Source organism: Mus pahari, chromosome 23 (genome assembly GCF_900095145.1).
Source record: "Mus pahari chromosome 23, PAHARI_EIJ_v1.1, whole genome shotgun sequence".
Taxonomy (NCBI): Eukaryota; Metazoa; Chordata; class Mammalia; order Rodentia; family Muridae; genus Mus; species Mus pahari.
The window spans coordinates 30,598,974-30,615,202 of record NC_034612.1 but is presented as its reverse complement, the minus strand read 5'-3'; the positions used below and the strand labels follow the sequence as shown (position 1 = coordinate 30,615,202).

General features: G+C 50.4%; 2 protein-coding genes across 2 annotated transcripts in view; both read right to left on the bottom strand.

Moving 5' to 3' along the window:
• Window positions 1-1,557, bottom strand: part of Chst12 (carbohydrate sulfotransferase 12) — a 20,375-nt gene extending 18,818 nt beyond the window's left edge. The window contains exon 1 of the mRNA XM_021186760.1: window positions 1,470-1,557. The gene's annotated coding sequence lies outside the window, so the exon portion shown is untranslated. The remainder of the gene's footprint in view (window positions 1-1,469) is intronic.
• Window positions 1,558-9,247: 7,690 nt separating this feature from the next.
• The window catches only part of LOC110313192 (kinesin-like protein KIF19), a 50,340-nt gene continuing 43,358 nt past the window's right edge, over window positions 9,248-16,229 (bottom strand). The window contains exons 17-19 of the mRNA XM_021187211.1: window positions 15,168-15,324; window positions 13,591-13,701; window positions 9,248-9,354 (exon numbers count right to left, since the gene is read on the bottom strand). Coding sequence (XP_021042870.1) covers window positions 9,248-9,354; window positions 13,591-13,701; window positions 15,168-15,324 — 375 coding nt within the window. The remainder of the gene's footprint in view (window positions 9,355-13,590; window positions 13,702-15,167; window positions 15,325-16,229) is intronic.

Genomic DNA, 16,229 nt, shown 5'->3' with positions numbered 1-16,229 from the left:
CCCACCCCTCAGGAGCACAGTAACTCAATGTCTCCTGAATCAGCTGCTTCCAGTCTTCATGCTGAGGGTTTCTTTTGTTTGGTTAGTTTCTTTGAGACAGGATTTTTATGTAGCCCAGGCTAGCCTTCAACTGTAGACCCTCCTGCCTCCACCTCTTGGGTGCCAGGATTACAGGTACGTGCCACCTCTCCTGGCGTTCTCTTTGCATACCGCCAGCACCTTTCATACACTTGGCACTCAAGTGGCCCTGAACCAGGCCGACCTGAGCTACCCAGGACCCATGGTTCCCAGCATTGCCACACAATGTGGTGGCTTGCCCTTACAGCAGGACACTGAAGATGCAGACCCACGAGCGAGCCATGACAATAAACAGAAACCACCGTGTGCAAGCAGGCTCAACCCCAGATCCTAGCAAGGAAACTAAACATGAAGGTGCAGGCAGGCCCTTTTGTGATTTTTGTTTTGTTTTAAGTCCAAGTCTTACCCCGTAGCCCAGGCTGGCCTGAACCTCACAGCAATCTTCTTACCTAAGCTCACAAGAATTGGCACCACATTCCGCCTTAGGCAACTCGAGAAGTTGCAGTATCATACCCAGCACAGAGCAGTTTCCCAACAATCTTTTTTCTCTACTTCACACCCGGAAACAGGGCCCTAACTCATGTTCCCCAGGCTGAAGTCACACTGTGTTGTCCCAGCAATGGAAGGCTCACAGCCCCGTTCTCCCCTGAGGGTCACATTCCTACTCAACTCCGGGGCTCCCCGCGCAGCGTGGGATTATAAAATAAATAATTTAAGAAGGGTGCAAACATTACAGCTCTCTGTGCGACAGCCAGGCGGATGTGCGGAGCCCAAGGTCTGCCAGCGATGTCTTCGTGGCCAGAAGCCCAAAGAGAAGATAGGTCCTACTGTTAGCCACTAATGCGCGGCTTCCTGTGGCCCACCAGGCATGAGGCTGCTGCTGGGGGCACCCGCAGCAATGCACGGGGCAGGAGGATGCTCAGTAGACTGGGGTGAGATGTGGAGCCAGTGCTTGCTCAGTGCAAAAGCTGGCTTCGGAGAGAGCCTCCTGCAAGGTCTGGCCGGGACACTGCAGCACAACTGTCTCTGAACAATTGCTTTCTCACCTGGACACCCAAACAGCCAGAGGCAAAACTGAGAAGGTGTTCCCCCACCACCACCACCTCCGAGCCAGCCGCTACTACTGCAGAGGAGATCGGCCAAGTGGCCACACCTTCCTCCACGCATTCTGCAGGGCTGCACAAGAAGATGGCTCAGAGAAGGTGCGCGCTTGGCTAAGGTCACACAGCCAGCTGGACAGAACTGGGATTCGAACCCGGGACCACGTGGGAGCTGCCTAAGCCAGGCAGAAGGAGGTACCAATCTGCATCGCCAAACCGTGGACCATCGCCCCACCCTAGGACTCGGGACTCGCACGCACCCCTCGCTCCGCTCGAGCCTGCGCTCCTCACCTAGCGCCCGCCACAGTCACCGCCGCTGCTGCTGTTGCTGGTGATGCTGATTCTGCAGCCGAAATCGCCTCCTCCCGCTAGCAGCCCCGCCCGAGGCGCGGTCCCGCCCCCAGCCCGACCCACCTCCATCCTCTCGCGAGAGCCAGCGAGCGGGACTACGCCCGTCGCTGATGCGCCTGCGCACTTCTCCCCGTTCCTGCCCTCGCCAGCCAGTGCCATGTGGCACCTTATTTACGGCCAGAGATTGGTCCCACCCACCATCCCCCCCCGTGCGTCCCGCCCCTTCCGCAGCAACCAATCCGGAGTGGGGGCGTGGCTGATCTCAAGGGGCGTTGCCTGTCTCGCAGTTTGAACTTGCAGCGTGGGCCGTGCAGGCTGACAATCCTGTCCGAGTTTATGGGGCTTAAGAGAGACCATGCAGGTAAAGCTCTTAGTGACAGCCAGGCATGGTGCAGGCCGTCGCCGCAGCTACTTGGCGGGGGGGGGGGGGAGGGAGGAACGGGAGGGGCTGAGGCAGTAGGATAGGAAGTTCCAGGTTAGCCGCACTTAATGAGATCCTGTCTCAAAAACCCCAAACAAGGTATGGGGAGAGGATTCAGTGGGTAAATACAGGTGCTCGCCTCACAAAGGTGAGAACCTGTGATCAGACCCACAGAACCTGTGAACAGCCCACGCTCGTGAGCCAGGCTCCGTGGTGCTTGCCTGTATGGCAAGATGGGAGGCAGAGACCGAGCCATCCCTGGAGCTTGCTGGTTCCCTAGCCCTCTCTATATGGTGAAGTTTCAGACCAATGAGAAGCTCTGTCTCAAACAGAAGTTGGAAGGTTGAGGCTGTCCTGAGGTTGTCCTCCGAATTCCACATAGCACACATGAGGTGCACACATGCACCTGCAAAAGAAAGCTGGCGTGGCGACGCACGCACGCTTAGAATCCCAGCACTGAGCTGCCTACCCAAAGTAGGGGACTGGTTCCGTGCCAACGGGCTCTCCCAGCGCCTAGGGTTAGAAGCCTCTTTCTATAGCAATATGACACAGGATGACAGAGGGCAGAATCTAGGAAGATTTATAATATTCCGGTGGCAGATGATCCCATCTTACTAACTAGGACTGGAAACTTACAGCTGAATCCCCTGGGCAGCTCTAACTGTAACTCAGACCCAGCCTCGACGACGGACAGCACTTTTCCTAGGGTTCTGCAGGCCAGATGCCAGGGGTTGAGGGTAGCAAGCAGGCTGGTTCTTGCAGAGAGCCCTGCAGGAGCATCTTCCAGCCCTTCTCTTTATCTCCTTTCTGTGTGCTTCAGCCTAGATTTCCATTTCCATAAGGGCACAGCCAGACAGGATCAGGACTATCCCATGATCTCATTTCATTACCATTCTCCTGGCTCAGTCTCCAAATAAGGTCACCTCCAAGGCACTAGGAGCTAGAGCGCCAACATCTCTTTCCTTTGGGGGCTGGAAGATAGAACACAATTCAATCTCTGACTGTAAATTCCAGGGCTTGGGCGTGGTTCGGGGGTAGAATGCTTGCTCTGCCCTGGGTTCCACCTGTATCAATGTATAAACAAGGCATGGTGCCACACATCTGCAACCCCAGCATTCGGGAATTGGAGGCAGGAGGATCAGAAGTTCAAAATCATCCGTGGATGTACAGTGAGCTTGAAGGTAGCCTGGGCTACATGAAATAGTGTCTCCAACAAAACAAACAAAGCATAAATGTCACATACTACATTTTTTTTTTTTGAGACAGGGTCTCTCTCTATAGCTGGGGCTATCCTAGAACCAGGCTGGCCGAGAATTTATGGAGATCCACCTGCCTCTGCGTCCGCCACCGCCTCCACCTCTGCCTCTCTGCCTCTGCCTCTCTGCCTCTGCCTCCCAAGTGTTGGGGTTAAAGGCATGCACCACTGTGCCTGGCCAGTCAACCCTATTGCATTTTATTTAGGCAGGAGTGGTGCTCACCTGTAACGCCAACACTTGGGCAGTGGAGCAGGATTGCAAGTCTGAGGGCATCCTGGGCTAGCTAGATGTTATTCTCTATTACATACCTGCTGAGATGGCTCAGGCCGGTGTAATCACCGACAACCAGCAAAGTCGACCGAAGCTTCAGAGCAACCGGGTGGTCTCCACTGCAGGTGGAGCTGCAGCAGCCACCTGACATGCCATGTAAAACATGCCCTTTCCTGGCTGGGAGATGGCTCCGTGGGGAAGAACGCTTGCTGGGAAAGCACCAGGACCTGAGACTGAACCCTCCCTGCTCCCAGCGACTATGTAAAAGGCTGGGCCTAGCCGGGTGCCTGCCTATGTCATCACCACTGAGGAGCGGAGGAGTGGGGAGGAGCAGACACAGGAGGCCTGATGCAGCTCTCTGGCCAACAGCCTGGTTCCAGCTTCAGATGGAAAGGCCTTTCTCAAAGGACTGAGACAGTCGAGTGTGACAGAGAGCAGCGTGTGGCACTCCAGGCCTGTGTAGGCATGGCCACATGCACTTGTGCTGTGCTAGCTTCCTTTCTGTTGCTGGGATAAACAATGACCAAAAGCAGCCCGTCTGGCGGCAGAGGAGGAAAGTGTTTCAGCGTATGGGTTACAGTCAGCGTATGGGTACAGGGAGATCAAGGCAGCAGCTTGAAGGCTGGAGCTGAAGCAGAACAAGAGAGGAACTAACTGACAGTGGTGACACTGCCCACATCAGGCTGGACCCTCCCGAGCCTGCTGATCAAGACAATGCCCACTCCCTCATCCCCCCATATTCTCACAGGCCAATCTCTCAGTTGAGGTTCCCTCTTCCCAAGTGTGTCTTGGGGTATGTCAATTGACAATAAGTATGACAGGCACACACACACACACACACACCTTCCTAATGAGCCTATGAGTGTTCTCCTGCCTAAGGAGAGTCTGTAAATTAACACCCTCGTGCTTTTGTTCATGGGATACCCAAAGTCAGTCATCATAGTCTAGTGACCACACTTGTCTAACACAAAGGTGACTCAAACAGAAATCAACCAGAATTACCTGTTCCTTTGAAAATGTGTGTGGGCATGTGCGTGCGTGCATGCGTGTGTGGGTGTGGTGTGCATATGGAGGACAGAGGACAATTGGCTGGAGCTGGCTTTTCCACAATGTGGGTTCTGGGCATGGAACTGAGATACTCAGGCTTGGCAGCGAGTGCCTTTAACTGTATGCCATCTTTGTGGCTCCTGAAATACTTAATTCATATTCTGTTCATTTCCCCTCTGTCTCCTATAGTAACAACATGCAGAAACATTCTTTCTCTTTGAAATAGCCACATGGTATCCAGCCATTGACAGATAAGGAAGCAGCAGTCAGAATGTGACTAGCTAAAAGGAAGGCACACAGTTCTGTAAGTGACAGAATTTTATCCCAATCCAAACTTTGGAGCATGAGCTATACAACTGTCCAGTGATTTCTTGATACAGAAGGGGCTGGCTGTGCCCTGGATCACAAAAAACATGATACAGTTGCCTTTTTATATGTTTTGTGTGTTTGTGCTGGGTGGGAGATATTTAGTGTCAGTAATATGGATGAATGGTTCTGGGTTAGGGACATAGCTAAGTGCTCTACCACTGAGCCACACCCCAGCCCCTCACTGAGGGAGTCTAGGCAGGGGCTTAATCACCAGGTCATGACCCCAGCCCCATGTCAAGGTGTTTTCTGAGACTCTAAGCTCCTTCTCATAGGTGAGCTTCCCAGCCTATTCTTCTGCTGGCCTCACTCAAGGGCTTTGAACGCCCTAGGACCTAGAGTGTGTCTTAGAGGACATGTGCCCTACTGGTTTCATAATCAGGGTTGCAACAGAAAATAAACATAAGTAAATGTGGGTCTTGCAAGAATGAACCAGACAATATCAGTTGGCAGCAAAGAGGCAACTGGGAGGTTTTGACACACCTTGGGTATTACAAGGATCCAGAGAACAAGAAATAAGCCATCAGGCCACTCAGTGGTGGTACACACCTTTAATCCCAGCACTTGGAAGACAAAGGTAGGCAGATTGTTGTATGTTCAAAGGCAGCTTGGTCTACAGAATGACTTCTAGTCAAAGCTACACAGAGAAATGCTATCTTAATAGAAAACAGGTAAATAAATAAGTATTAAAAAGAAAGAAAATGAACTATTAATAGATGGGATCATGTGAAATTAAAGTTTCTGCACAGCTAAATAACAGCAGAACACACAAATACCCACAGAACACACAAATACCCACAGAACACACAAATATTCACAGAACACACAAATACCCACAGAACACACAAATACCCACAGAACACATAAATACTCACAGAACACACAAATAAATACTCACAGAACACACAAATATTCACAGAATACACAAATACCCACAGAACACACAAATATCCAGAGAATGGGAGATCTGCAGCTATGTCTCACACGGGGGACTAATAACTAAAAGTTTCACAGAACTGCAGAGATTAAGTACTAAGGAGATACAACTGCCTATTAGGACATAGTCTAATGAAGAGGACGTGTTCAAGAGAAAAACATAAATAATTAGTAACTATTTTTAAAATGCCTCCATATGCTTACCCGTCCTGGAACTACTAATTAACATGACTCTGAGAAACCGACTCACCCTAGTCAGAATGGCTGTCATTAAGAAATCTGAACTGGAGCCAGGTATGGTGGCACAAACCTTTAATCCTAGCACTTGGGAGGCAGAAACAGGTGAATCTCTGTGAGTTTGAGACCAGCCTGGTCTACAGAACAAGTTCCAGGACAGCCAGAGAGAGACAGAACTCCCCGCTAGAAAGATGGCTCAGGAGTTAAGAGCACTGGCTGCTCTTGTAAAAGATCCAGACTTGGTCCCAGGAACCCAAATAGCAGCATGTCTGCTCAGTTCCAGGAGATCTGAGAGCTTTGTCTGGCCTCTGTGGGCACCACATGCTCACATGGTACATAGGCATACATGCAGGCGAAACACTCATAAATTTGTTTTGGAAATTTATTTTTTTAATTTTATGTGTACAGGTGTTTTGCCTGCATGTATGCCTATGAACTAGGTAACAAGCAGAGCCTTTGGACGCCAGAAGAGGACACTAGATCGCCAAGGACTGGAGGTACAGATGGTTGTGAGCCACCACGTGGTTGCTAGGAATTGATCCCAGGACCTCTGGAAGAATAGTCAGTGCTCTTAACTGCCAAACCAACTCTTCAGCTCCAGTACCCATGAATTAAACTAAATCTTAGAAAAGAACTGGGGACAAAAGCTGAGGAGAATTGGGGGAAGGGGGACTGGCGAGACTTGGTCTGTTGCTCTGTACAGTAATGCTAAATCCTGTACCTGAAGGTCTAAACCTATGAGTGAATTCTCACCGTTACATGCTTTTGTCATGCAAACCTGTTTCTTGATTGAAAACTCTTGGCTAAGGCCTTAGCTCAGAAGTTAAGAGTAATCTGCCTGCCTCTGCCTCCTGAGTGCTGGGATTAAAGGCGTGCGCCACAACGCCCGGCTCAGAAGTTAAGAGCACTGACTGCTCTTCCAGAATTCCTGAGTTCAATTCCCAGCAACCACATGGTGGCTCACAACCATCTGTAATGGGATCTGATGCCCTTTTCTGGTGTGACTGAAGACAGTGACAGTGTACTCACATAAAGTTAATGTCTTTCTAAAGTATTGGTTAAATAAAATTGGCAACAGCCAATTACTGAAGGGACTAGAGAGGGATAGGTGGGTTTTGAGTTACCTGATTGGGGGTAGAGAAGACTGAGGAGTGAAGAGGGACCAGGAGGAAGAGGAGGGAGATGGACCGTGAGCACGGAGCCAGGAGAAACAGCAAGTATCTGGGGTACACCGCTGGGGAGGTAGCCAGGCCAGCAGGTAGAAGAGTAGATTAGGGGTCACCTCCCAGTCATTGTCAAAGCCAAATAAAGTAACCATGGCCTGAGTCCCATTTACCTGTAAGCTAGTCGGGGATAAGCTTAAAGTGGTCACTTTGTTTACTGCTCTGAGACGTGATGAGGTCATGAGGATGGAGCCCTTGTGAGTGATATTAGTGCCCTCATAAACAAACTCTCAAACCCTCCTTCCACAACAGAGAGTCCTGAGCGGTCAGCAACCCAGACACAGCCTCCATCTCAGCCCTGACCTTTTTTCCACAGCCTCCCGGACCGAGAGAAGGAAGTCCTTCTTGTTCCTCCCCCTCTAGTAGTAAGTCCTATTACTGCTCACTGTCCTTATCCTTTTGTTTTATTTATGTTTATTTGTATTTTATGTGCGTTGGTGTCTTGCCTGCATGCATGTCTGTGTGCGGGTATCAGACAGTGGAGTTACAGACGGCTGGGAGCTACCATGTATGAAGTGGAAACTTCTCGTTTCTTTGGAAGGTCGGTTATATCAAATGATGTTTTGCTGGGGCACACAGGTAAAAGGATGTCTTGCTAAAGTAGACCCGTGAAAGGACGCATGATGAAGGAGTATTAATATGACCCCACAGACAGTGGGAAGCGAGCACTGAGCATTGGTTTGGTTTGCTCTGCCTTGCTATTCTTTGCTAAGGACATGCATGTGTTCTTACATAGCTTGGTTGAGCTCAACTTGTGGTAATGCAGCCATTGAGAGAAGTTTGCCTCAGAACCGCTTGTAAGGTTCCTGTGGCAGCTTGCCCCTCAGTGGCCTTGCCTCAGGAGAGTTGTTGAGCCTAATGGTTCCTTCAGGATTGAAGCTGGTTCAAGCCTGGGGTCTGCCTGCCTACAGGGCGGGTCTGCAGCTGCTGAGTCATATTTACTGTCTGCTACAGGACTGAACTGCTGACAACGAAGATGGAGCTCACCCCCAAAGAACTACTGCTGAACAGGTGCACTTCCCCCATCTCCTGAGAACTTTTCTCCCCCACTGCCTCTGCTGGGTGGTGGGCTAGAGCAGAGGCTGAACCTTTATTAAAGTAGATTGCTGCTGGGCAGTGGTGGCACATGCCTTTAATTCCAGCACTCGGGAGGCAGAAGCAGGCACATTTCTGAGTTCGAGGCCAGCCTGGTCTTATAGAGTGAGTTCCAGGACAGCCAGGGCTACACAGAGAAACCCTGTCTTGGAAAAAAAAAAAAAGTAGATTGCTAAAAAAATGTATGCCTACAATGTATACAATGTAGGTACTAGGGACAGAATCCCAGTCCTCTGGAAGAGCAGTCAGTGCTCTGAAGCACCGAGGCATCTCTCCAGGCCCACTGTCATCATTCTTTTTTTTATTTTTAATTTTTATTATTTATTTATTTTTTAAAAAAGATTTATTTATTATTTATATGTAAGTACACTGTAGCTGTCTTCAGACACACCAGTAGAGGGCGTCAGATGTCATTTCAGATGGTTATAAGCCACCATGTGGTTGCTGGGATTTGAACTCAGGACCTTCGGAAGAACAGTCAGTGCTCTTAACCGCTGAGCCAACTGTCATTCGTATTTGGAGATGCTGCTCCACCAGCTGAGCCAACATTCCCATACCTTTTTCTTCTTTTTCTGCTACTACTACTACTACATTACTATTATTATTATATTACTATTATTATTATTATTATTATTACTACTACTATCATTTTGGTATTTTGAGACAGCGTTTCCCTGTGTAGCCCAGGCTGGCCCGGAACTCAGGGATCCACCTGCCTCTGCCTCCTGAATACTGGGATCAAAGGTGTGTGCCATCATGCCGGACCATTTATTGTTTTTTTAGCTTCGTGTGTGTATAGTGTAGATACGTATGTGCCACAGCACATGAGGAGGTCAGAGGTCAACCTCCAGTGTCAGTCCTTGCCTTTCATTTTGTTTGAAGCAGGGTTTCCGGTTCGCCTCTGTATACGCCAGCCAACTGGCCTACAATTTCCAGAAATTCTGTTTCCACCTCGTAGCCTCGTAGTCGGAACACTGTGATCATGAACATACATTATCTCATGTTACCAGCTTTTACATGTGCTCTGGGGATCTGAACTCACAATTGAACGGCAAGCACTTTACGTACTGAGCCACATCTCCCCCCATGGTCTTTTTGAGTTCAGCCATGACTGATGAGCCCAAGGCTCCCATGGGCTAATGGCATAGTTCCTGTTGCCACATTATGAAAGATCTTCACAAACAAAAAGTTTGCTGGAGCCAGGCAGTGGTGGCGCACACCTTTAATCCCAGCACTTGGGAGGCAGAGGCAGGTGGATCTCTGAGTTCAAGGCCAGCCTGGTCTACAGAGTTCCAGGACACTCAGGGCTACGTAGAGAAACCCTGTCTCAAGCAAACAAACAAAATAGTTTTCCTGTGACCACAAAGTTATAAAGTCATCTTATACCCTGTGTAAAGGGTTTTTACTGTAGCACTTGGGGCCCAAGTGCCTGAGGAGTTAAGAGATTCCAGATGACTTCAAAGACCATATACGTCCAGCCACCTCACCGTCAAGGTAGACATCAGCAGAGCTCACAGAAGTCACAGCAAAGCCCTCAGGTATAGAAACTGCCGCGCAAGCGCCTTGTGAAGTCCCATGGGCAATGGCTGAGCTGGCTTCCCTGACAGTATGTGTCGCAGCACAGATCAGTGGAGGGGGCGACTCTAGCATCGGATTACAGCTCCCGCCCAACGTTTCTAGGCCGGGTGCACACTGGTCCAAGGCTTACTTCCTAGTGAGTGAAAGAGCCGCCACCCATCTCCCCATCCCAACCCTAAGGAGGCAAAGCCATGGCCCACCCAGCCTGTCTCCCTGAAAGTCCCCAACACATAAAGGGAGATGCTCTGTTCTGCTCTCCGGTGCTGGGATAAGCACCATGGAATAAGCAGCTTAGAGAGGAGGAGACAGTTTTATTTCAGCTTCTCGCTGTCAGTCCATCGCTGAGGGAAGCCAGGGCAGGAACGCAAGCAGGAGCTGAGGCAGGAGCCATGGAGGAAAACTACTCACTGCATTGCTCAGATTGGTCACCCTGCCCCCAGTCCTTACCCCGCATACCCCCATCTCAGAGATAAAACACAAAACCCAGCCAAGGCAATGTCTTGCTGAACATGGAACTCAATTCTGTGTCCTCTTTCCCCACACCCCTCAGTTAAAAAAAAAAAAAAAAGAAGAAGAAGAAGAAAAAAAAGAGAAAGAAAGAAGACAGAGCCCTGATGGTAGTAGGGCACGCCTTTAATCCCAGCACTCAGGAGGCAGAGGCAAGCGGATTTCTGTAAGTTCGAGGCCAACCTGATCTACACAGTGAGTTTCAGGTCAGCCAGAGCTACACAGAGAAACCCTGTCTTGAGAAAACAGGAACAAAGGACAGAGAGCCTTGGGAATCTGGTAGGTGTTAAGGTGCCGGCCTGGCATGCCCCAGGGCCTGGCTTCCATCCCCAGCACCACATGACAGGTGTGGTGGCCCGTGCCAATAATCTCAGAAGTTAAGAGAGGAAGGTAGTAGGATCAAGAGTTTAAGGTCGGGCTGGTGAGATGGCTCAGTGGGTAAGAGCAACCAACTGTTCTTCCAAAGGTCCTGAGTTCAAATTCCAGCAACCACATGGTGGCTCACAACCATCCGTAACAAGATCTGGCGCCCTCTTCTGGTGTGTCTGAAGACAGCTACAGTGTACTTACATATAATAAATAAATAAATCGTTAAAAAAAAAAAAAAAAAGAAAGCAACAATATGTTAAAAAAAAAAAAAGAGTTTAAGGTCATCCTCAGCTCCATTGCAAGTTCAAGGCCAGCCTGAGCTACATAAATAAATAAATAAATAAGCCCAAATTTCTAAGTTCCTAAGTCTTCCCCGTGCAGGTCCCAGTGAAAGCCAAGCACATGTTTTCACTGGCCTGGCTAGTCCCTGTCCCTCCCGCCTCTCAGCATGGCTGGGGGCTTGGGAAGCTTGGAGGAGCTTGTAGGGGGAGACAGGTATCAGGGGGAAAAAGCAATCATGCCTCCCCTGTGCTGGCTTCCCCAGATGACCACTTGCAGACTGTTCAGAGGTTAGTGGCAATGGGGACACATTTTCCCACCCGAGGCTGCTCAGACCTCTGGGACTTCTACAGCAGGAGTGTGAGCCATGGGCAGTCAGCCATCGGAATCCAGAGATGTGGAGCTGTCCCAGGAGCATCCTCAGCAACCATAATGTCCCAGGAAAGGCCCAACATGGAGTCTTGGACAGGTCCTCAGCCATGCAAGGTGACCCCTGAGCCCTGCATGACTTCGCCATCTCTTGTCGGGTGTTGGGGTTCACTGGACTTTCCTTCCAGGTGGCTGACTTCTGCTGCCATCTACTTAGGACGCCTTGGCCTCTTGGCACTGCCACCCTGGAGCTTGGAGGGATTGTTGGGGGGCAGTGGGCTTTGACGCCGGCCTCTGCTGTCTGTAGACCCTGGGGTGGATGGGAGACTTTAGTTTGTGGCCAAGTCAACTCCAGAAGAGCCAGCACTCACCAGACATTGTGACTTTAGCTCCATCTGTGGCCACACACAGCTCAACACTCACAGAACCTGAACTCCCCCTTCACACACACACACACACACACACACACACACACCACACACACACTCATATATATTCACATATGCACACATATACATACACATACACACATATATATATATACATATATATTTACACACATACACACACACATATATATATACACATACACACACACTCATATATATACACATACACACATATATACATACACATACACACACACATATATTATACATATATACATACATGCATACATATATATATATATATATATATATATATATATATATATATACACACACACGCACACATATATATTTACACACATACATACATACACACACACACACACATGTTTGGGAGAGGCAGCTGACTTCACCAATACCAGCATTCTCCTCTAGCTATCATGTGTGACCAGGGGTGCTTCATCCAACGGCTTTTCCTCCTCAGCCTCGGGCTGATTTGGTCTCATGCTCCCAGGTCTCTCAGAACCCTCTGTGTGATAACATGCCCAGCGCCTCTGACCAAATACAACAAAGATGGGCACCTGCGTGGCCCCTTCCATATCCCTCACACTCAAAGATACAGTATTAAATAGGCTGTCATTCAGCATGCTTGGCTGGCCAATCAGCACCTGGAAGACCCCTTCCCCCTAGAGCCCTTTAATCTTTTTCCCCAAAACAGCAGCATGGGGGGGGGGGGTTAAGATGCAGCAGCAGAAACTGAGGTCAGACAGCAGGTAGGACCTCCTACTTGTTCTCTACCCCTCAAAATCCTGATAGTTGGACAGCCCAGGGATGCTTGACTTCAATGGCTTGGTGGTCAGGTGGTTTGTTGAGTGACAAGATTGTCCTAAGGGTGCTAGAGGGAGCTGTCCCCAGGAGGGGTTTGGGGGAGTTCTGGTTTCTCCATGTGAGATGAAGATAGCACAGGCATGCTCACTAACATGGCCGGCCTCATAGCTGGGGTTTAGTGACGCACAGGACACCACGCTGGGTTTCTTTGATTGGATTTCAGGATCTGTGTCAGGTGCAAGGTAGGCAGGTTCTGAGCTAGGTATACGCCCAGCCCTGTAAGAACAGTTTTAAAAAAGAATTCGGGAGCTCCATATGCAGAGGGTAGGCAATGGACTCACCTAGGTGCCCACGCGTCCACCAGACACCCAATCCCTGTCATTAGTCCCCTGGTGCCACCTCCCCAGGACAGAGCCCCTAGACCCCATTCTCCTCATCCCACCCCCACCCCCGCCCCTGCTGACCTTCCTCCTCCCGGCCTTCACCTGCCCACCTTGACCCTTCCAGCCAGCCACTCTGGACCAGACATCTCAGTCAAAGCTAAGGGACATTAAAATGTCTGAGAGGGAAGTGGAGTGTTCCATCAGGAGTGTCAGAGAGCTTCTGCTGGGACAAGGACCGTTTGGAAAGCTACCTGATCCTCAACGTTGCCTCCCAACCAGAGCAAGCTGGGCTGGGAGGAGAGGGGGCTCCGTGTCAAGTCTTGGCTGTTCACCCACTACCCAGGTCGTCCCCCAACCCCGACTTCTGAGAGCACCGCTGTCCCCAAATGGGCTAAGTACATAGTTCACAAGCGGCAGAGCCTGCAGAGTGGGAGGCTCCCACAGAGAGGACCAGGTGTCCAAGGTGACAGTGGAGTGGGGACAGGCGGACACGAGGTCAGACACTGACCTCGGATGTCACGGGGCAGGAGGGGAGGCCGGCTCAGGGCTGCTGCGTTGTTCTGCCACATGGCGCTGGGGAAGGTGAAGCTGACCTCCGGCACTTGAAGCATGTTCTCATCTGAAGGAGACAATGGGAGGTGTTATTTAGCTACCAGGCTGAGAGATCAAGCCAAGGCTGAGGTTCCTCCCTTGGTGCCTCCCTGTAACACCCCAGGAGGCTGAGAGGGAGGGGGGGAGGAAAGGAAGAGAGGAAGGGAGAGGGGGAGGAGAGGAGAGGGGATGGGGGAGGGGAGGAGAGTGATGAAGAGGACAAAGAGGGGGGAGGAAGATGAGGTTGATTTAGAAAAAGTATTTTGCTAAGTAGCCTGGGTTCCGGCCCCAGCCTTCCAAGAGTTGGCAGTACAGGCATATAGTGATTGCTTGCTGGGGAAACAGGGTCTCAGTATGTAGCCCAGGCTAGCCTGCCACTCCCCATCCTAACCTGTGAGCCTCCTGAGTGCTGGGATCACAGGCTTAGAGTTTAATCCTTGAAGGACTGCCCAGTGCTAATGCGCTTTGTCCTGTGTGGGCATGCGGGTTTGCATGGGTGCAGAGGTCAGAGGTTGATACGAGGTGTCACCTTCAGGTCTCACAGCGAACCTGGAGGTCATGGCTTTGGCTAGAAGCTTTGTGTCTCTGCCCCATTCCTGTAGTGTACAGCAGATGCACACTACAGTGCTAGGCTTCTCTGCGGTTGTCCAAGGTTATGTGGAACTTTACAGATGAATTGTGATTGTGGAAACCCACACCTATAAACACAACAGTACTGCCTGTGATCCCAGACCTCAGAAAGCTGAGGCAGGAGGATGCCAATTGGAAGAACAGTCTAGGCTGCATACCAAAATGTTTGTCAAAATGAAGAAGAAGGAGGAGGAGGAGGAGAAAGAGAAGGAGAAGGAAAAAAAGAAAAAGAAAAAGAGTTTGGGGCTGGTCACGGTGGTGCATGCTTTAGTCCCAGCACTTGGGAGGCAGAGGCTAGTGGGTCTCTGAGTTCAAGTCCAACCTGGTCTACAAAGCAAGCTCCAGACCAGCTAGGGTTACACAGTATCTCACAGCTAGGTTATACTTGTCTCAAAAAAAAAAAAAGTTTCTCTGTTTTATTTAAGTCAGGGTCTCACATAGCCCAGGCTAGCTTCAAATTCACCATACAGCTGAAGATAACCTTGAACCTCCTTTAACCTCTGATCAGTCTCCACTTCCCGAGTGCTGGGATCACAGGCCTGCACCACCACACACCTCCGTGGTGCTGGGAATGGAACCTTGGGCTCCACACATACTAGGCAGACATTCTGTCAGTTCAAATCCATCCCCACTGGCTTCTGTCTAGACAGATATAAACTCTGTATCCAGGTGTGAGGAGCTGGTCAGAGGGACCTTAACCTTCCTGCCCACTGGCCCAGTCAGCCAGCAGCTAAGCCAACTAGGAACAACAAAAGCCAAAACTCAGACCCAAGCCCACGGACAGCAGGTGGTTACTGTCGCCGGCCTTTGGTCTGTCTGGCCCGAGAGAAGGAAACACGATTATTCCTTTCTCTGACCCGTTACCCGTGTGAACACTGAGGCTGGGTTTCATCTTGGAGGCCGCAGGGACAGCAGGGAAGAAGCTCTTCCCTGCCGGCTTCGGTGGCTGGAGGAGCGCCGGGGACAGCTGGCTCTCGGGTGGATGCTCCATAGGTGGATGATGTTTCTCCAGCGTCTGCAACTGGGAAAAGGTACACAGAAAAGCAGAGCGTGAGGATGCCAAGGGCATTCTCATTAAACACCTACTGTGTGCCAGAGTAACAGAAGCACTGAACAGGCCTGAGAAAAAGAGCAAATGGCTGAAGAGTCTGACTCCTCCCTCTTTCCCTTGGAAAAGAGGGTGTAATGTAATGGAGGGTGTAACGGCTTGAACAGGTGGGGCTCCCATGGACTCGGTGTTTGAATGCTTGGCTCATGGGGAATGGCCTTGGTGCAGGAAGTGTGTCACTGTGGAGGAGGGCTTTGAGGTCTCCTAGGCTCCAGCTGGGCCTAGTGTGGTACACGGTCTCCTGCTGGCTGCAGATCAAGATGTCGAGGTCTCAGTAGCTACCGTGTCTGCCTGCATGCTGCCGTGTTTCCCACCATGGTGAAGTGGCCTGAACCTCTGAATTGTAAGCCAGCTCAACTACATGCTTTCCTTTATAAGAGTTGTCCAGTTGTACATAGCCCAATATGTAGCCCAGGCTGGCCTTGAACTCACAATCCTCCAGCCACAGCTTTCTAAGTGCTGGCATTAGAGGCCTGCATTACAATGTCCAGCCTTCATATTACTCTCAAGCCAGCAAATACCCTGTGTTCAGCAGAGGTTGGGCCTTTGGCCATGAGAGGCAGGATAGAGGCTGGCCAGGCTAACACCAAACACTGGAAGCACAGAAACAGATGGTAGTGGTAGACACAATGAATTAACTCTCACATGCTACTTGGGGCTCTGAAGCCAACCAATGACCCCTTCCTTAAGTTAAAATATTAAGTACTGACTGGGGACATGACTTAATAGTAGAGCCCCTGCCTAGAATCCCCCAGAGAGGGGCTGGGGCGTGGCTCAGTGGTAGAGCCCCTGCCTAGAATCCCCCAGTGAGGGGCTGG